Here is a 22,463-nt window from a genome sequence, read left to right as displayed (position 1 = left end):
CCAATGTTCACCATTTAGCTACAGATGTTTTCTGCAAAACAAGAGAAAGGAAGATCTATCGAAGCTAACCACATTAGAGAAGCAGTTGTGCTACAATAGAGAAGAATTAGTGGACTCACTATGGGTCTGTGATAGCAGCTCGAGATCTGTAACGCCCGCCATGTAGGGTACCAGGTTGTAGCGACCCTCAGCCACCAGGGTAGCTGGCTGCTCCGTCAGGAACGCCCCGTCGTGCTGCGGTTCAGCGCTGGGCACCCACACGCAGGTGAACAGACTCGTGCTGTCCTAGGGCAGGGAGACAAATCCGGTGTTTCTACCCTAGGAGCTTCCGCAGATATTTATTACAACTTATGCCTAACTATAAAAAGCATTAATACATAGTGACATGCTTATACGTTGTGAATGTACGCGTTTTGTCAGAGATTCTAGTGTCGATGCATTGCCATACACTAAAACAAGTGTTCGACATACCAAAAGGCGTTCCGGCAGGGCTGTTGCGATGCACCACATAGGAATAGTAGGCGTAGTGGAGAAAAACTGTCTGATAACGTCAAACCAGGACAGGGAACCTCGAATTTCCCAAAAAATCTAGGTGGGAAATGCATCACGTACTCCATTGATTCGAAACAATGCTTTCGATCTGCAGCAGCTCACAAGTTCGAGGTTGCACATCGGCTACGTTGGCACGTCGTTAAGCAAAACGGTTCACATCCTTACCGTGAGCAAACGATTCAAGCTTTGGAAGAAAAGGTTAGCAAAGAGGAAAGAAAGATTTGTGTATCGACATTAAGGTTGGACAGTATCCCACCAATGTAGATTTTTCCTACTCCTCTCTGTTTATGGATCTAAATCTACATACGTGCTCGCAAGCCACCGTAAGTGCAAAGTGGAGGGTATGTTGTATCACTACTAATCATTTCCCTTCTTGTTCGCCTCCCAAGAAGAGCGAGACAAAACGATTGTCAATATGCCTCAGTACGAGCAGTAATTTCTCTTATCTTACGTTCGTGGTCCTTACGCGAAATGTACGTTGGCGGCCCTAGGATCATTCTACATCCAGCTTCAAATGTTGGTGCTCTAAATCAATAGTGTTTCTCGAAAATAACGTCGCCTTCCCTCCAGGGAATCCCATTTCACTTCCCGAAGCACCTCCGTCATACTTGTGTGTTGATCGAAGCTACCTGTAAGAAATCTAGTTCTCCTCTGAATTGCTTCGGTTTCTTGCTTTAACCAGATCTGATGGGGATCCAGAACACTTGAGCAATACTCAAGAATGGATCGCACTAGCATTCTGTAGGCCATCTCTTTCATTCATAGGTTGCCCTTTCTGAGGATTGTTCCAATAAAACGAAGTCGAGCGTTCGCCTTACCTACTGCCAACCTGACACGCTCATTTAATTCTATATTGCTTTGGAAACATTATGCTAGATAATTAATCGATGTGACTCTGTCAAGCAGCACCGTACTAACGGTGTACTCGAACGTTACAGGAATGTGTATACTATCCAGATTTGCAAGTTTCTACATTTAGATCAAGCTGCTATAATCACCACAACTATAAATTATACGTAAGCCATCTTATATACTCCTACAGTCACTCACCGACCGCACCTTCCTGTACAACACATCGTCATCAGCAAACATTCGTAATTTACTGCTGACTTTCCCCTTCAGATGAAGCATACAGAAAATAAAAATGGTCTATCACGTTTCCTTGTGGTCTCTCATGAATACTCGCCGTCGAGGACAACGTATTGGGTTCTGTTACTTAATAAGTCACTCACATGTCTGGGAATCTATGGATGAGGCTACTTTTACTAGGGAAGCAGTGTTTAGTGACGACAACAAACATCAGTGGGTGTGTGGAAATCTCCATTGCATTCAAAAACATGGTCACTCAGAAGGGTTTTCTTGTGAAAGTCTGGACTTTTTTGTTCGTTTCATTCTATCTCTACGATTAAATGTGCTGAATAATTATAACTGTTACCAGTAGAATTGCCGGTATACTCGAGGACTTTCTCTCCGAAAACACCAAGGATGTTGTTTTCCTTTAAGACTGCACTGAAAGAAAAGTAGTTCGTGTACGATGGTGCGAAATTTCCCCTTCATTTCCTTTAACGCTTGTTCAGTCTACAGATGGAATAACATCGATAATAGGCTACAATCCTGTCTTACTCCCTTCTCAATTACTGGTTCACCTTCAATTTATTCAATTCTTATAACACTAGTGCGGTTGTTAAAGCAGTTTTTAATAACTTTTCGCTCTCTGATATTTTTGCCTGCTGCCGACAACATTTTAAAGAGTTTATTCCAGTCAGCATGGTCAAAAGTTAAGTGTGCTATGCGGACAAAAGTCTCCTTACACTAACGTACATCAACCATGTCTCTGAAAGAGCGTAGAGCCTACGGATTGATTTGTATGTAAGGAATATTTGCCGTCGTGCAGCAATGTTAAAGCATGAATGCTGCTTCTTTCACATATTTCACAGGATATAAGGTATATACTCGTATTTGATCATAATCATACGGTCATACAGCTGGAACAGATTGTCTGCTACAACGGTTTCTCAATCTTATGTAACTGTCTTTATCCGTGAAACAGTTCCTGCAGTCGAGAACAGAGATAAAACTTGAAGTGTACCACCTTATCTAGGGAGAAAGTGTTCTACGTTACTTCTGTCTGTTGTCGCAGCGGTTCGAGGGATAGTGCCTAGAATGTAGACTGAATATGGTTCAAATGGCTCTGAGCATTATGGAACTTAACTGCTGAGGTAATCAGTCCCCTAGAACTTAGAACTATTTAAACCTAACTAACCTAAGGACATCACACACATCCATGCCCGAGGCTGGATTCGAACCTGCGACCGTAGCGGTCGCGCGGTTCCGGACTGTACCGCCTAAAATCGCTCGGGCACTCCGGCCGGCTAGACAATAAAATATCGTCCCACAGTCTCCAGTTTATGCCATTAGGAGACAGTTTGGGCAATAGTGCTGATAGAACCTTCTGGATGTACTGCCAGTGTCCGGAAGCATTAGAGTAGTACTGTCGTCGTAGACTGTGACTCTCCACATCAGGCATATTCTGGCCTGTCGATGCCTGATAAAAGCTAGTCGTGTTATGACTCTGCTGGTCAACTACGCAAAGCCAGAGTCTACTCTTGCTAATTAACAAAATTTAGTAGTGGATTTCGTTGCTCCATTGGAGTTGGGCTGTACTTCATGTTCAGGACTGTCAGTTTGGATACAGATTTGCTCATAATTTGACTTCTGATGCTGGCTTAGTCCCAGCTGATGCTGAGGCAAACTTGTGATCTGCTGAAGCAGTGGTCCAAGCGTGAATTTGCGGGCCACTGATACCTGGAGAATCTGGTATCGAGCATTTCTTCTGGTATACCATCCAGCTTCTCATAGGACTAGAATATGGCCACGTTATAACTTAGGCCATCGAACTAATTGTGCTCTTCGACGTGGTCCCGGTAATGCCATAATATTTGCTAGCGTTGAACGAAAATGTCAACAGAAGAACGCACCTGCAGCAAGGTAAACATAGCTGTTATGGGCACTGACTTTTCATGTTCTGTCCGTGGTTTTTCTTCATCCACACTACAAGGGACTTCAGTCTTGGCTTTCATTGCTGTCTGCCAGTGTTACGTGTTTAGGAAGTGTTACTAAATCATCTCTGTCAAGGTTTCTTCACTAGCGTACTTACAGCCAGATTTTCGGGTAAATTAATCCTGCAAGCAATGTAAATTACATTTGCCTCCAGTGTATCTGCGGTGCGAATCAGATACGGGGTTCGAGAATGCCTGTCCTACAATTTCACGTTGTTTTTACGAAACACGCTGCGGTGTAAACCACAGTTCTTTACAACATAGCGCAGTGATAGAGAGGAAGTCGAGATGAAAACTTTGACACTGGATCCTTGTAATTCATCAGTTCGGGAAACCACCACAAAGTGGCCTTCAAAAACCGGCTAGGTTACAGTGCATGCACCGTGCGCGAGATTTTCGATATTCTCTCACTCTCTGCCCTCAGACTATTTCTTCCAGAAGAAAAAATTTATTTAACCTTTTTTGTAGGTAATTTACTGTAGTTTTTACAAGGATACGTTTTCGCTAGAGGTCGCAGTTTTCAAGTTATTCAGCTCAACAACTAAGGTGGTTTTCTTACACCAATTTGTGGTAGTTTCCCGACTTCATGGACAACTATAGTCCTGTGTCAAATTCCTCGTCTCGACTTCCTCTACGTTGGTACGTTGTAAAAAATTAACGTTTACACCTTGTATAGATTATCATGTTGATTACAAAAAAGTGTGAAACATTACCGTTTATAATGTACTTTATTACCCGCCTCGGTAGCGAGTGTCACTAACTCAGGCCCGTACGGTGGCACTCGGCTGAGAATTAAGCCGTTTCGAATCCTGCTTGTGGAAGGACCTTTGACGGCAAGTGTTTGGCCGGTAAGAGGAGAGGTGGTGCCGCAAAGTTCTTGATCACCAGACTGGATGCCCTGGATGAAATTACAAACGTCTCCGCCGTCTGTCATAAACTGATGGCATGTGAGACTGTTGATGGTGATACGTTTGTCAGACGGCTACGTTAATCCTGGCGACCCCCTTGTTGCGATTGGAGAGGAGGAGGCTAGGCGCCGGCACAGTATTGGACCCTGTTTCTACTCTTACCGTCATACACATAAACGTATCACCACACTATACAGATAAACACTCATTTCAGTCACCTAAATGCAACAGATTCTCTTAAGACACAACCCTCACACTTCGTGGAGGAAAAGTACCACAGACCTAACCCTTGAAGTCTCCCAGTCAGTCATGCCATACGGTGATCAAACAAGAAACTACGTTCACTCCGTCATCGACTGTACCTAATATCAGTGCTAGTACCAAACACAGCACAGAACTTTCACCGCACGCGTGGTAAACTAGTGTCAGTGTAGTTCGGGAGACTAGCGGAAACCGATCTGAGTACACTATCACCTATCGTGAGCCATCATCCCATAAAGGAGAAATGTAATGACGACCAGAAAACAAATTTTAGGTCTGCGATCAGATGTTTGAATTAATTGTTGAAACTGTGAACATGGAAAAGATCCGAAGTATGTTATTCGTAATCTTGTAAACACTCAACGGTTAAATGCAGTTTTCCTTCTTGCTCTCTGAATCGAAAGCATTTCCGTTTAAAACTGGAGGTTAGTGGGCTGAGTTTCTGCAATGAAACGACACTGCAGCTTAGCTTTAGCAAACTAATGCTCAAACCTTTAATTGGAAACACACTGTACTTTAGAAAATCTTCTGAAATCAGCATTTTAGTTATTATAAACTGAAATTCTTTAATGAATCTTCTATTACGCCCTCTTTCAACAATAAAGCATTCATTTGCCCGAAAAAGTAAATAAACTTTTCAATGACGATTAAAACATTTTAAGAAAAGTGAACAATGCTCATTAGATTACTGTTGTGACAAGACGTATACTGAGGCGATGTTGACCAGAAAGCGCTTCGAAGTCAATCATACGTTAAGAAAAACTGCAGTGAGAGAGAGTGTAATGTTTTAGTATTACAGCTACTTCAGTAGTGATCACTGTGACACGGCAAAGTTGTGCGTCACCAGAACTCAAATCAGGATCAAGGCATAATGCACGATTCGTTAAGGCATACAATTACAACAAATCACACTCCGCCTTATATCATCTTCTACTCCGACTGTCTCCCATACTTATTATGAAACGTTTAAACAGACACCTGTCCTCGTTTTGCTGTGTAGCCATTTTTAGATTTAATTCCTGTAAACGGCCGTGCGTAGTGATGAAGGACACGTCGCTGGTCGCGTGGGAAAGAACAGTTAAGACATCAATACATACCTCTTCCGACAGAGCGTTGTTGGCGTCCACAACTAGTCTGGTCCAGTCGATAGTTTTCATGAAGGCTAGGAGCTCCGTTGAAGTGGACCCGGTGTATCCCAAATATTTGGCAAACCGTATTGTCCTGTCCGTCGCGTTTTTGGAGAAAGCCCAAGGACTTAAAGCGGTTCCGCTCATTCCTATGGCGTTCTTAAATAGACCTGACGATTATGAAAAGTTGTCGATTAGCTACACAAATCACATCAGACTCTAACGAACACCTAAGTTTCCTATAAAATACATTAATATAAATACACTCCTGGAAATTGAAATAAGAACACCGTGAATTCATTGTCCCAGGAAGGGGAAACTTTATTGACACATTCCTGGGGTCAGATACATCACATGATCACACTGACAGAACCACAGGCACATAGACACAGGCAACAGAGCATGCACAGTGTCGGCACTAGTACAGTGTATATCCACCTTTCGCAGCAATGCAGGCTGCTATTCTCCCATGGAGACGATCGTAGTCCTGTGGAACGGCTTGCCATGCCATTTCCACCTGGCGCCTCAGTTGGACCAGCGTTCGTGCTGGACGTGCAGACCGCGTGAGACGACGCTTCATCCAGTCCCAAACATGCTCAATGGGGGACAGATCCGGAGATCTTGCTGGCCAGGGTAGTTGACTTACACCTTCTAGAGCACGTTGGGTGGCACGGGATACATGCGGACGTGCATTGTCCTGTTGGAACAGCAAGTTCCCTTGCCGGTCTAGGAATGGTAGAACGATGGGTTCGATGACGGTTTGAATGTACCGTGCACTATTCAGTGTCCCCTCGACGATCACCAGTGGTGTACGGCCAGTGTAGGAGATCGCTCCCCACACCATGATGCCTGGTGTTGACCCTGTGTGCCTCGGTCGTATGCAGTCCTGATTGTGGCGCTCACCTGCACGGCACCAAACACGCATACGACCATCATTGGCACCAAGGCAGAAGCGACTCTCATCGCTGAAGACGACACGTCTCCATTCGTCCCTCCATTCACGCCTGTCGCGACACCACTGGAGGCGGGCTGCACGATGTTGGGGCGTGAGCGGAAGACGGCCTAACGGTGTGCGGGACCGTAGCCCAGCTTCATGGAGACGGTTGCGAATGGTCCTCGCCGATACCCCAGGAGCAACAGTGTCCCTACTTTGCTGGGAAGTGGCGGTGCGGTCCCCTACGGCACTGCGTAGGATCCTACGGTCTTGGCGTGCATCCGTGCGTCGCTGCGGTCCGGTCCCAGGTCGACGGGCACGTGCACCTTCCGCCGACCACTGGCGACAACATCGATGTACTGTGGAGACCTCACGCCCCACGTGTTGAGCAATTCGGCGGTACGTCCACCCGGCCTCCCGCATGCCCACTATACGCCCTCGCTCAAAGTCCGTCAACTGCACATACGGTTCACGTCCACGCTGTCGCGGCATGCTACCAGTGTTAAAGACTGCGATGGAGCTCCGTATGCCACGGCAAACTGGCTGACACTGACGGCGGCGGTGCACAAATGCTGCGCAGCTAGCGCCATTCGACGGCCAACACCGCGGTTCCTGATGTGTCCGCTGTGCCGTGCGTGTGATCATTGCTTGTACAGCCCTCTCGCAGTGTCCGGAGCAGGTATGGTGGGTCTGACACACCGGTGTCAATGTGTTCTTTTTTCCATTTCCAGGAGTGTATATTTAAATTGGAGCTTACCTACAAACAAAATTTTAAAAAGACCTTATGCTGATAACTCAGGTTAGTACCTATTAGCAAATAGTCGCAGACGGATGAAAACTAGGAAGTAATCACATCAGATGCTACATATGACAAAACTAGACATTAGCCCTTATTTGCACTTTTAAATTGGCATATTTCTAGTTAAGGTAAGTTCTTTTATTTGAAGTAGCATGGAAATCAAAAAATTCTTTCTATTTCAGTATTATCTTTTCAACTTGATACCACATACGTAACGTTAGTTACATCAACAATAACAATTGTTTAAGTCGATAACTATAACGCCCAGCTAAGAAGAAAATGTCAGTTGAAGGTAAGACACTGTCCTGTTGACGTGTCGAGTAGCATCATTCAAGAACGCCTCTCTCCAGTCTGCTTCACTATAGGAAGTAGATCATACTATAATAATTACAGTGTTATACTCCTATCTCTTTTATATTTAGTACAGAACGTTTATTTCATTTGGACCCATCTGTTTGGTTATTAGGCCACGGTCTAGTAAAATAACAATACAATGAATATAGGTCCTGGGTTGCTGTGGTATGCATAGAGACAAAAGTTCAGCAACAAAGATGAGATTAACTATAATTGTTGCTTATAATGCACCAAAACTAATTTGCTTTAGTTTACGCCAGATGACAATAGAGTGGTTTTTATCCGATATAAGTCAAACCACGTGGTGAGTCGAAATATTCTTCAACAGTAACGAAAATCGCAATGAGTCTATGTGTAAACCTACAGAACAAAATAAGTGCAATTCGTTCAAGAAAGACAACAAAAGTAAGTGTTTATAGTTTCATTTCTGCGCAATTCATCTTTAAAGCAATGTCCATATCTTTTGATTAATGCACGTAAGGTGGAGGAAGTCGAATGTACATATTCTAAACCAGTAACGATGCCTTTTTAGTAAAGCAAATCAAAACCATTTAGTGATTTTTAAAGGACATCATTTTGGCCGTCAACGCATTCAAATATTTACTTCCCAGTTGCAGTTCCGGCCTTTCGGCCATTCACAAGTGATACTGCAAAACATTTTGCTTCAGCACATGCCGGAAGATTTCGAAGTCCGACATGTTTTGAAACAAAATATTTTGCAGTACCACTTGATACTGGCCCAAAGGCCGAAATTGTAGTTGTGAAATAAATAGTTTATACAGTCAACTGCGAGTATAATGTCCTTAAAAATTGTACGTGGCAGTGAACCTCGACCATGAGAAGCTACTTTATGACGATTTGCTGCTGTGTACCATCACCATTTTGTGGGAATTGCTGTATAGAGCTGTACAGCTGATGATACGTACATATGGCCACGTGGGACGAAGTTGTATGAGATTCCCAGGGAAATTTTCATATGTTATGCATGACGAAGCTATAGGAGCACACTTTGATGAATGTACATAAGCATTTAATACTAAACTACACCCTCATGTAGCGTATGAGCATTTGAATGGCAATTACATTTTTTATAGCAAATGTGTGTCTCTGATGAAATTACATTGATTGGTCAGTTTAACAGAGGTATATCGATGGTGTGTTACTCAAGAGGTATATCGATGGTATGTTACTCACTTATTTGTTAAACGGCTTTGGTAAACATTGCATATTTGTTTTTCGATATATGAGCCTGTCACCGTCTGCCATAACTAAAATGTAGGATAGCACCCACTGCAGCTGTATTAAAAATAATTGTAACACCAGGAGAAGTTCAGAGGAACACGGCCCAATGGATCAGAAAACATATATTTTGCAAATAGCATGTGGATGAGCTTTTGGGGATACCTTTGCGTAGACCTGGTTTCCAGATCATTTTGTGTCATTTATAAAAAAGTGCCTAAGCCTGAAACGTTATCGTAGGATCACTTCGGGATTGAACTTACAAGGGTTAGAGAAGAGATCTTCGGCTTAAGGTGAAATCTGAACGCGTACACAACTCAGCTTTTTCCCACAGAGACTGTATATTTAAATTTTCAACAATGTCCTATGGTTGTTTGGGATTGAACAAATAGAGTTCAACAAACTAATAAATTACACAAATTAAAATGAAAAAAATGTGACTTCCGGCCCGTTATGCTGTATCGGCGTTAATCTTAATTCAACGCCGATACACCATAACGGGCCGTAAGTCACATTTTTTTTCATTTTAATTTATATAATTTATTAGTTTGTTGAAATTTATTTGACTTTTATGCCAGCGCAGATCAAGAGATTTGCAAGAAATGACTCGCGGTATTTCATTTAGAAATGCAGGACCTCTAAGAAAACAAACTTATATTAATTTACATTTACACAAAACTGACGTTAAGCTGGAAAAGCCTGTCCTGAGCTGAAACAAGAAACCTCTAGCAAACACATTTGAAACCACGATATAGAAAGTAAAGATCAATGGAAAATTGCTGACTAAATAGTCGCCTTAGTGAACGCACGGAGGCTGGGTTACCTGCGCTCATCGGCGAGAGCACGTGGTAGTGGACGGAGGCGCTGCCCGCACTCTGGCCCAGAAGCGTGACCCGGTTCGGGTCTCCGCCGAAGGCCGCAATGTTCCTCTGGACCCAGCGCAGGGCCTCCGCTTGATCCTTGAGGCCCATGTTCCCGGGCACCACCTCGTCTCCAGTGCTTATGAAACCTGCGAGAAGTTTTCACTGTGAACGCAGCAATAAAAGAACTATGCACACAACTGAGTGATACATACTAGGATCTCAGGCTTCTGTTGAGTAGAGTGTTTACTACTGTTGCTCGACCTTGCGCTGGCCTACAATGAACATTCCCTGAACGATGAAACCACTGATATACGTTGCAAGTGATACTTCGCCTCAAATTCGACATTGTTCTGTTTCAAGGCGCATCTTGATTCTTCTTGCAAAACAATGTCCAAATGAAGCCGTTTTATAATACTTTCATAAACATCTCTGACGAAACAAGCTGATAACCCGTAATTTCCCAGGTATTCATTTTGTCATTTGTCTATAAGAAACGAAACCTTGTGTGTTCGCCGGCTGTACACCGGGCACCGCTGCTTCGCGTGTCTGCAACGCTGTTTTGTGAACGTCTCTATCGCAACTTCTCTTCATTGCTCTACGAGGTGCATTCAAGTTCTAAGGCCTCCGATTTTTTTTCTAATTAACTACTCACCCGAAATCGATGAAACTGGCGTTACATCTCGACGTAATCGCCCTGCAGACGTACACATTTTTCACAACGCTGACGCCATGATTTCATGGCAGCGGCGAAGGCTTCTTTAGGAGTCTGTTTTGACCACTGGAAAATCGCTGAGGCAAAAGCAGCACAGCTGGTGAATGTGCTGCCACAGAGAGTGTCTTGCATTGTTGGAAAAAGCCAAAAGTCACTAGGAACCAGGTCAGGTGAGTAGGGAGCATGAGGAATCACTTCAAAGTTGTTATCACGAAGAAACTGTTGTGTAACGTTAGCTCGATTTGCAGGTGCGTTGTCTTGGTGAAACAGCACACGCGCAGCCCTTCCCGGACTTTTTGTTGCAGTGCAGGAAGGAATTTGTTCTTCAAAACATTTTCGTAGGATGCACCTGTTACCGTAGTGCCCTTTGGAACGCAATGGGTAAGGATTACGCCCTCGCTGTCCCAGAACATGGACACCATCATTTTTTCAGCACTGGCCGTTACCCGAAATTTTTTTGGTGGCGGTGAATCTGTGTGCTTCCATTGAGCTGACTGGCGCTTTGTTTCTGGATTGAAAAATGGCATCCACGTCTCATCCATTGTCACAACCGACGAAAAGAAAGTCCCATTCATGCTGTCATTGTGCGTCAACATTGCTTGGCAACATGCCACACGGGCAGCCATGTGGTCGCCTGTCAGCATTCGTGGCACCCACCTGGATGACACTTTTCGCATTTTCAGGTCGTCATGCAGGATTGTGTGCACAGAACCCACAGAAATGCCAACTCTGGAGGCAATCTGTTCAACAGTCATTCGGCGATCCCCCAAAACAATTCTCTCCACTTTCTCGATCATGTCGTCGGACCGGCTTGTGCGAGCCTGAGGTTGTTTCGGTTTGTTGTCACATGATGGTCTGCCTTCATTAAACTATTGCACCCACGAACGCACTTTCTTCACATCCATAACTCCATCACCACATATCTCCTTCAACTGTCGATGAATTTCAATTGGTTTCACACCACGCAAATTCAGAAAACGAATGATTGCACGCTGTTCAAGTAAGGAAAACGTCGCCATTTTAAGTATTTAAAACAGTTCTCATTCGCGCCGCTGGCGGTAAAATTCCATCTACCGTACGGTGCTGCCATCTCTGGGACGTATTGACAATGAACGCGGCCTCATTTTAAAACAATGCGCATGTTTCTATCTCTTTCCAGTCCGGAGAAAAAAAATCGGACGCCTTAGAACTTCAATGCAACTCGTATAGGCGAATGGCTACTGACGTTTCACATCATTGTTGAAAGCTGCCAGATTTCCTTAAATTGACACAACTGTAGGAGTGTCTTAGTACGAGGGTTGTCCAGAGAGTAATACACAGCATTTTTTTCTTCACAAATTATTTGTTCTACATAATGAGAATTACACACTTGAAAGAATGGTGTTTTATCTACACACCCTATTTTTCCATGGAATCTCCATCCCATTCTATGGCCTTCCTTCAGCGCGAAACAAAGGCGTGTATGTCCTTGTCATGGTGGTGTAGCAAGTGCTTCATTGTGTGAAACACTTCATCATCGTCCTCAAACTGTCTTCCTCGAATGGCATCATTTAATGGTCCAAAGTAGTGGATTTTCTTCCTGATCACTTAGGTTTAACACACAAGAGTACTTTTTGAGCGGTGTGCTACTCAGTAAGCTTTTCTGGTTTTTTCATGTATATACATATTGTTGAGTTATCCTTCATGATACACTGCATCCTTGTGGGCTACTTACTATCCCTTTGTGTGATTATTTCATGGCAGTACACGATATACACTCCTGGAAATTGAAATAAGAACACCGTGAATTCATTGTCCCAGGAAGGGGAAACTTTATTGACACATTCCTGGGGTCAGATACATCACATGATCACACTGACAGAACCACAGGCACATAGACACAGGCAACAGAGCATGCACAATGTCGGCACTAGTACAGTGTATATCCACCTTTCGCAGCAATGCAGGCTGCTATTCTCCCATGGAGACGATCGTAGAGATGCTGGATGTAGTCCTGTGGAACGGCTTGCCATGCCATTTCCACCTGGCGCCTCAGTTGGACCAGCGTTCGTGCTGGACGTGCAGACCGCGTAAGACGACGCTTCATCCAGTCCCAAACATGCTCAATGGGGGACAGATCCGGAGATCTTGCTGGCCAAGGTAGTTGACTTACACCTTCTAGAGCACATTGGGTGGCACGGGATACATGCGGACGTGCATTGTCCTGTTGGAACAGCAAGTTCCCTTGCCGGTCTAGGAATGGTAGAATGATGGGTTCGATGACGGTTTGGATGTACCGTGCACTATTCAGTGTCCCCTCGACGATCACCAGTGGTGTACGGCCAGTGTAGGAGATCGCTCCCCACACCATGATGCCGGGTGTTGGCCCTGTGTGCCTCGGTCGTATGCAGTCCTGATTGTGGCGCTCACCTGCACGGCGCCAAACACGCATACGACCATCATTGGCACCAAGGCAGAAGCGACTCTCATCGCTGAAGACGACACGTCTCCATTCGTCCCTCCATTCACGCCTGTCGCGACACCACTGGAGGCGGGCTGCACGATGTTGGGGCGTGAGCGGAAGACGGCCTAACGGTGTGCGGGACCGTAGCCCAGCTTCATGGAGACGGTTGCGAATGGTCCTCGCCGATACCCCAGGAGCAACAGTGTCCCTACTTTGCTGGGAAGTGGCGGTGCGGTCCCCTACGGCACTGCGTAGGATCCTACGGTCTTGGCGTGCATCCGTGCGTCGCTGCGGTCCGGTCCCAGGTCGACGGGCACGTGCACCTTCCGCCGACCACTGGCGACAACATCGATGTACTGTGGAGACCTCACGTCCCACGTGTTGAGCAATTCGGCGGTACGTCCACCCGGCCTCCCGCATGCCCACTATACGCCCTCGCTCAAAGTCCGTCAACTGCACATACGGTTCACGTCCACGCTGTCGCGGCATGCTACCAGTGTTAAAGACTGCGATGGAGCTCCGTATGCCACGGCAAACTGGCTGACACTGACGGCGGCGGTGCACAAATGCTGCGCAGCTAGCGCCATTCGACGGCCAACACCGGGGTTCCTGGTGTGTCCGCTGTGCCGTGCGTGTGATCATTGCTTGTACAGCCCTCTCGCAGTGTCCGGAGCAGGTATGGTGGGTCTGACACACCGGTGTCAATGTGTTCTTTTTTCCATTTCCAGGAGTGTATGATGATTTCGAATATGAATGTTTGCATCATGAATAGTTACCTTGTGGGCGTCTTTCATACGTTCTATATATGTGGGTCCTACATTCGGTTTATAACACGTTTTAGACGTTCATTTTATAGGTATGACATAGTGTATGCTCCTCATCTTTGTACAACCAAGTATTTTATACTTTGACACTGCATTTAGGTCATGTTCCTTGTTTTTACTTGTTTGTGAGATATTGTTTCCTTCCATTCATCATCTTTTACAGTTATTTCGTCTTACAGTAAGTTATTTCAGGGTTGTGCAGATAATGTGTGTCCGACTGTCCAATAAAAATCATGAATAGTATTTAAGAGGTTTTAATATATACTATAACTGTACTATGTATTGAGTGGAAATTCGTGATTGTATATTTTAGATATGTGACAGTGGATATATCATTTTAGATATGTGACAGTGGATGTATCTCTTCTTTCTGTCAAATGTTTGGTGCAAATTCATTTGTAGAGTCCTGCATTTGTTTCTCATTCTGTTTTAATCTGTTTCTATGTAGTTGATAATGCTATCTTCAATGTTCTATGCATACAGGCCTGAAGATGACGCACTGAAGCGTTGAAAATGGTAGCGGCAAAATAAAATAAAATCATAAGGACGGCTGTAGGTGTTTTTATTTGTCACGAAAGTAGTGGAAGTCCGAGGGGGCTAAGTCAGGTGTGACTGATGTGACAGCTGTGGATGGTCTCCCCGACCGCTGCAAATCGTGGAGCTCCTCCGAACCATCTTCTAATGACCTCACCCTCCGTGCCCAGCGCGTAACTGTACTTGCTGTCGACAGCAGATGCTCCATAGGCTTTGCACAATAGTTTGTGAATATTCCCCACAGTTTCTTTCGATGCATTAAGAAATTCAATGATGGCATGTTGCTTGTAATGTAAATCATCTACAGATAAAAGCACTCCGTCTTCAGGCCACAAGTGGCCCGCCGGGACCATCCGACCGCCGTGTCATCCTCAGTTGAGGATGCGGATAGGAGGGGCGTGTGGTCAGCACACCGCTCTCCCGGTCGTTATGATGGTTTTCTTTGACCGGAGCCGCTACTATTCGGCCGAGTAGCCCCTCAATTGGCATCACGAGGCTGAGTGCACCCCAAAACATGGCAACAGCGCATGACGGCTGGATGGTCACCCATCCAAGTGCCGGCCACGCTCGACAGCGCTTAACTTCGGTGATCTCACGGGAACCGGTGTATCCACTGCGGCAAGGCCGTTGCCAAATCATCTACAGATGCCATTTTGAAAATGTCCTGCAGATAACACTATCTGTCGCAAGTGACGGAAACTTGCCGAGCTCACTCAGGAGACTTCAAATAATACAGACGTAACGTTTTGCATTCGCAACATTGTTTCCGGCTGAGGAAAAAAAAAAAAAAATACGGTGCACTACTTTCTGGGCAGCCCTCGTACTAAAGCATTAATGTATTAAAACATTATGCATGAGGCGACGCTTATTTACGTATTTCAGTGTTTCTGACGTCATATTTCCTGAACAATATGTGGTACTATGATATAATTTTGTAGGTGCACTTAGCGGCATATGTGTGTACTGTCTGTGAAACGTATCGTGAGTAAAGATAGTACCACAGAAGTAATAAATTTAAATGTCACGCATGATGCGGCAGTTCTTCACACATCTCATCGTTTATGATTTCATATCTGCTGAACTATCATAGCTAGGTGGTTCTTACCCACAGAGTAATTGTTGTCTGACAGAAAGAGATATGTGTATGATGTTTGGTTGAAATCAGTCCTGTGGTTTAGGAGGAGATGTGGAACACACACACTCACACACACACACACACACACACACAAATACAAGTACAACAGATACATCCATTTTTATAATATCTGTTAATTTCCTTACTTGTCCCAGTGCTTTTGGACACTAGCGTGAACACCAAACCTGATTTGATCGTTATGTACTCTTCACCGTATCACTGTAAATAGCATCTTTGTAAATGGTTCTGATCTGTGTATTTTATAAATCTACCACGCTCCTGTTGATTCTGAACAAAATAGCAGTTGTTTTGATAGCAATACTCAGAAATAGGAGTATAAGTGCAATTTAGCATTTCATCGTCATTTCGATGGCTCCGTTCTCGAACTTTTCTTCGTATAAAGCTCCATATAATTTCAAACAGTGTTCCATGCTAAAGAACATAACGTATCTAGATGTATTACAAGTGCAGTATTTCTAGCATTTACGTAAAGCTACTTCACGGGTTTGAGAAACGCAACCTCGACGTCCTATTCCTAACGTGGTGTCTGCTGCTATCCGCGACGTCTCTTTATCCCCTCTATTATTTAGCATCGTGCTGTTTTATCCACTAATACTGCAGATTCTACACCCGTCAATGTTTACACAATACTTCATAGCACTACTGACTACATATATGTTTTGAGTTTTCAGCACTCTGTAGGAACGTTTTAGGTTAGAAATAGGTATTGGAACAATCAGAAAGTGGAGTAAATACAGGTTTCTACTGGCTTCCCGATTTAGATGGGAACAGCCTCGATTTGTTACTTGCAATCACATAGTATGAAACTAATAGAGCATTAGTTGTAATTCTTACCTAGCACTCCCAGCCGGTAGTTGGTGCCGACGAATATGATATCATTGTCAACAAAATAGTCTGGTGTTACGGAGCTGCCAATTCCTCGTGTGAAACATCCGCCATGGAACCAAACAATAACGCTTTTCGGCGAGTCGGTCGGCGCCGGAGTCTGAACAAATGCACGCAACAGCAACAATAACGTCACTTACATGTAATTAATGTTTAACCGTATACTAAAAAACAAAATACAGGTTCTAGTCTGACTTATGGATGTGAATAATGGAGAACTCGTTGCTTTACCCACCCCTGGACCGTAGACGTTGAGGTAGAGGCAGTCCTCGTTGCCGGACAGCGCGTTGCTTCTGAACTGCGGGCACTGCGAAGACGCCTTCAGGGCGTCTCGTTCTCCGGACCAGGCCGCCTTTGTGACGGGTGGCTGTGGACACACAATGGTTTGCGTCTCCTGTAACTTCCACAATCTCCAAACCACATGGAGACTTGTCTGAATCACTCAACGTAGGATGGTGAAGCGAAATGCAAAATAACGTGCAAGTGACGGTAGTTTAATCGACTGGCAGTGTAGTACACGTATCGTTGGTAAAAACGTGTATTATACTGTGAATCCTGAGAAGGACTATTTCATTTATTTATTTATTTAAAATATAACCTTTTACCTACTACTCTACAATAGGCTATATTTTCTGCCTATAATTTTATTTCTGCATTCATTTCAAGTAGGCGAACGACGACTTTCCATTTGGAACTAGGAGAATCCTGAGAAGGACTATTTCATTCATTTATTTATTTAAAATATAACCTTTTACCTACTACTGTACAATAGGCTATATTTTCTGCCTATAATTTTATTTCTGCATTCACTTCAAGTAGGCGAACGACGACTTTCCGTTTGGAACTAGGAGAAATCACCATAATTATGAATATTGGCGCTACTACATATGTATGTCACCACCATTATTATCTCTGCTACTACTATGATATATCAGTACAGAAAACTTCCCGTCTGTTTACAGTTTTTACATCGGAGATTCCTCCAGCCGCTCAGAAGCAGTCGTCCGTAGGTCCACTGTCGGCCAGGGGCACAGAAGCTCTATTTCAGTTTAGAGCCAGCCTTTGTGTACACATTTTCCACCTTTGGACCCAAGATGTACGAGACATTCCCCTCCTTCTAGGGCCCATTATTATCTTCAGAATCTATCTTCGCTGCATGACACAACGCGTCACCTGTAATACAGTTGCACAGCTTTTCCTGTGGAGAAGTGAGAGCATGTCAGTATAGACAATAATGTGCCTCTCCGGCAATTCTGGACGTTGTGTCAGAAGTTTTGTCAAGAGTCTTTCAGACTGAATCATACTACAGGACATGCTTCACATTTGACATATCCAAGTAAGTCAGTTGTTGCCGCATACAGAGGGCATTGCCTTATTATGTGCTCTGGCGTGCCCTTCTAATTTCATGTATTTGGATGGTGTCCCTTCAGAAAGTCAGTGCATCCTCTTAAGGGCTCAGGTGTCACAATCCGAGCCTTTGTTCGTATTTCTCTTTCGACGACATGCAAGAAATATCTCAAAAACTTCGACTGCCATGGTCGTGAGGACAAGAAGATTAGGATGGCTACCGCTGTTCACTGTTGCTCTGTTAGCACCACCCAGTGCTACGTTGAGACAGCATTCTGACAGTGAGTGAGGTTCTACTGAAGGGCCAAAGAGACTGGTATAGCCGTATGTATTCAAATACAGATATATGTAAGGAGGCATAATACGGCGAAGTTGTCAGATCGGTTACCGCTGCAACAATAGCAGGTTATCAAAATTTAAGTGAATATGAAAGTGGTGCTATAGACAGCGCACGAGCGACTGGACGCAGCATCTCCTAGAAGGCGATGAAGTGGGGATTTTCCCGAACGACCACTTCAAGAGCGTACCGTGAATATCAGGAATCCGGTAGAACATCAAATCTCTGACATCGCTGCGGCTGGAAAAAGATCCTACAAGAACGGGACCAACGACGACTGAAAATAATCGTGCAACGTTACAGAAGCGCAACCCTTCTGTAACTTGTTGCAGATTTCAATGCTGGGCCATCAACAAGTGGCAGCATGCGAACCGTTCAACGAAACATCATCGATATGGGCTTTCGGAGCCTAAGGCCCACTCGTGTACGTTAGATGACTGCACGACACATTTACGCCTCGGCTGGGCCCATCAACATCGACATTGGACTGTTGATGAATGGAAACATGTTGCTTGATCGGACGATCCTCGTTTCAAACTGTATCGACACGATGAATGTGTACGGGCATGGAAACAACCTGGTGAATCCATGGACCCTGCAGGTCAGCAGGGGACTCTTCAAGCTGGTGGAGGCTTCGTAATGGTTGGTGCGCGTGCAGTTGGAGTGATGTGGGACCCATAACACGTCTAGATACGACTCTGACAGGTGATACGTATGTAAGCATCCTGTCTGGACATCTACATACATTCATGTCAATTGAGCATTCCGACGGACGTGGGCAGTTCCAACAGGACAGTGACACATCCCACACGTCCAGAATTGCTACAGAGATGCTTCAGGAAGATTCTTCTGAGTTTAAACACTTCCGCTGGCCTCCAAACTCCCCGGACAAGAACGTTGTTGATGATACCTGAGATGCCTTGCAACGTGCTGTTCACAAGAGATCTCCGCCCCTCACATTTTTACAGATTTATGGACAGCCATGCAGGATTCGTGGTGTCAGTTCCCTCCATCATTACTTGAGACATTAGTCGAGTCCATGCCGCGACGTGTTGCGGCACTTCTACGTGCTCGCGGGGGATCTACACGATTTTAGGCAGGTGTACCATTTTCTTCCTCTCTTCAGTGTATAATCTTGCTGAAATCTCGTGAACCAGCCTGGAAAATCGCCGTGAGCATGTCATCAAACGCTTTCAATCAAAAGCTTCACTGGGAATGGGAGTGGTCATCTTCACCCAAGCAAGATTTCTTGTGATCACAACCAGGCTTTCAAATCCGCGGGTTCCAATAAATCTCGTGCCACCTCCCACAAGTCAGACACTATACATGTTGAAGATTAGCTTCTGCTTTCCATAGCTGTGTATTGCGAGGCTCTTGAAACTGTGAATTTAGACGATGCCTAATATCATAGTGGGCCTCCTCGTGCGTGCTTTCAACGCATCCTTGGAAGAACTGCATCTGGCAGGACCTGAAGTAATCAAGTGACTTAGAAACCTGAAAACTGATAATTTCTCGTTTTCCTTATTTTACTTGTCCATACACTGATGAGCCAGAAATGTTATTTCCAATGCCAATAGAGGCATAGTTATGGCTGTTATCTCTGAAACAACAGCTTTTCGCTTAAATAGGTACACTTCGTCTTCAATATAATCTGAGCGTTAAAATCGCCTTTTTTTCAAATTGTTATTACCTCTAGTAATAAACGTCGACTTCGAGTAAAGAATGGAAAAGTTCTAATGAAGGTGAAGGAGTAGAAGATGACGGTCGATAAAGGCTGAGCCTGCCGCAAAAATCGGTCTCATCGTCTCCGACGAGGATTGTAAAGGAGACGGGTGCGGTGGCAGCGACAGCGAAAGGTCACAAGTTGATGGCTTCCTTGCTATGTCGCTTTTGGATGCTAGCAATTTTCCACCCTGAAAGAACCACCAAATTAAGGGTTCAGTTATTACCCAGAGTTTACTGCACGTCAATAAAAGTATAGGTACATTAATAAAATTAACCTTATCTTATAAGGAACAATATGGACGTTTTCTCCTAACGTTATGTTGCAAGTTTGTTGTGCTTCTTCCTGTCTTACTCTTTTAAAGCAAACAGAGTATCGTGCTTCACTGCCACTGCACTTTGTGAAATACTTTTAAACTAAGGACCTTACCATTTCTCTATGAAACTGAAGTCCGAGGACAACAGCGAGAAACTATCCCATAGACCAGGTGAGGTAAGTTTTGCTGCATACTGCACTTGCATGCGCACCGCCTAATAGTCCACGCAACACAACAACAGGTACGTTATTTATGAATGGTGGGCTCCATGTCTTTCCCAAGTCGTGCAGCGACTTTATGTTTGACCTCTGCTTAAGACAGTATTACTACTTAGGGCACATATTGGTTGAAAGCACCGATGATGGCTGTTAATCGTTGAAATCGATTTACAAACGTGAATAAATAAAACATGATTTTGCGACTGTTTGCTACATATTAGGTACGTTATTGTTTCTGCAATGCTGTACCGATACTTATGTCACGTGTCTGTTTCCAGTTTCTAACTGTAGGCTTGTTATTAGAACAATGCTGATCGAGTTTCCCAGTTTCTACAATAATTCAAGATTTCAAAGCAATGGAAATTTTACGAATAAATGTAACTCGTTTTTTTAAAAAAATTATTTAGAAACGAAAAATTTTAACACTATTTCTGTGGCATAGTGACATACCGGCCTTTTTACCGGGTTATTAGTAAAAAGCGGAAAATATCCTGTTATAATCGAGGCCAAACAAACACCGAAAAATATCGGTTATTCAAAATTAAAATACCGGTATAGATTTTAAACGGTCGGTTTAGACCATCCCTGCCGCCACACTGAACGCCACCTGGTAGCGTTATATGCCCATAAAGTGGTCAGGAAGTTATATAAACAACGAAACGGTCCGCAACGTGAGAGATACATGTGGTTGAAAGCCGGTGCCAGCAAAGTGTTTAGCCACATCACACAACATGGTGGTCAGAAGCTTTCCCGCTCTGTAAAGGAGAATAGGTCTTGATCTGAAGCAGATCTAACGACAGTGCACAATGCTGGTACAGGCGCAAGTGTTTCACAGCGTGTCGTTCAGCGCACATGGTCTGGAATGAGATTCTCCAGCAGATGACTCCTACGTTTCCCAAGTTGATCTACAACATTGTCAGTTACGAATTCAGTGTGTACGGAATCATCGATACTGGACGATAATCAATGGAAAAGTGTCGCCTGGTTGGATGAATCACGTTTATCGTTACACCAGGTCGATCGTCGTTTTCGGATACACAGGCATCCAGACCGGCTTCTCGAAACATGAACTGCGCCACGAACGCAGGCCAATGGAGGCAGTATTATGCTATGAGAGAGACTCACCTGGGCTTCTGTGCGACCTGTGGTAGTAGTCGAAGGTAGCTTGACAGCTGTGGACTACACGAACTATATTACGGATCACCTGCAGTCCTTCAAACTTGATGCCTTCCCCGATGACGATAGGATATTCTGGTTAGATAACTGTCCGTGGCGCAAGGCCCGAATCGTGCTATAGTGGTTTGGAGAACTTGATAGTCAACTCACAGTAATGTCCTGTCCACGGACTGCACCTTGTCTGAACACGTCGGAGACGCTATCGGGTGCTAGCTCCTATCCCAAAAACCATCGGTCCATAATTCTCGCGAGCGGCGTGCCCTTTACGTACATATATGGTGCTACGTACCTCCCGAAATCTGCCACGGAGTTATCGAATCCGTCACTCAGAGTCGCTGTGTGTTGCGTTCCAAATGTTTACCAAAATGCATTTAAGCAGGCGGTCCCGATGTGCTGGCCCATTAGTGTTCTTCATTTGCATTTTTTAATATATTGGTGATTGTCCAACACAACAAATGCTAAATAAGTTGCACGTAATAACGACGTTTTGATAAATGCTTATTTGGTATCAGATGGGAGGAACAAGTACCTGTTCCGTTGGAATGGAGGTACTTGATACATTTGTCTTGAACAAGTCTTCTACATTTCGAAATAAATACAAAATGTGCCTATACATGTATGCGATCATTTACTGATCGTCACTCAGTTATGTTCAGGAAAGTCATTATCGCACTTTTTAAATATGCCCCAGACATG

At 44.4% G+C, this 22,463-nt stretch overlaps 1 protein-coding gene across 1 annotated transcript in view; it reads right to left on the bottom strand.

Moving 5' to 3' along the window:
- The window catches only part of LOC126235293 (esterase FE4-like), a 44,839-nt gene extending 25,047 nt beyond the window's left edge, over positions 1 to 19,792 (bottom strand). Inside the window, exons 1-6 of the mRNA XM_049944018.1 lie at positions 19,661 to 19,792; positions 16,886 to 17,017; positions 16,600 to 16,750; positions 10,057 to 10,242; positions 5,878 to 6,077; positions 120 to 285 (exon numbers count right to left, since the gene is read on the bottom strand). Of these exons, the coding sequence (XP_049799975.1) occupies positions 120 to 285; positions 5,878 to 6,077; positions 10,057 to 10,242; positions 16,600 to 16,750; positions 16,886 to 17,017; positions 19,661 to 19,792 (967 nt within the window). The remainder of the gene's footprint in view (positions 1 to 119; positions 286 to 5,877; positions 6,078 to 10,056; positions 10,243 to 16,599; positions 16,751 to 16,885; positions 17,018 to 19,660) is intronic.
- Positions 19,793 to 22,463: the final 2,671 nt, after the last annotated feature.

This window comes from Schistocerca nitens, chromosome 2 (genome assembly GCF_023898315.1).
Source record: "Schistocerca nitens isolate TAMUIC-IGC-003100 chromosome 2, iqSchNite1.1, whole genome shotgun sequence".
In the NCBI taxonomy this organism is placed as follows: Eukaryota; Metazoa; Arthropoda; class Insecta; order Orthoptera; family Acrididae; genus Schistocerca; species Schistocerca nitens.
This window is presented reverse-complemented; position numbering and strand designations above follow the sequence as displayed.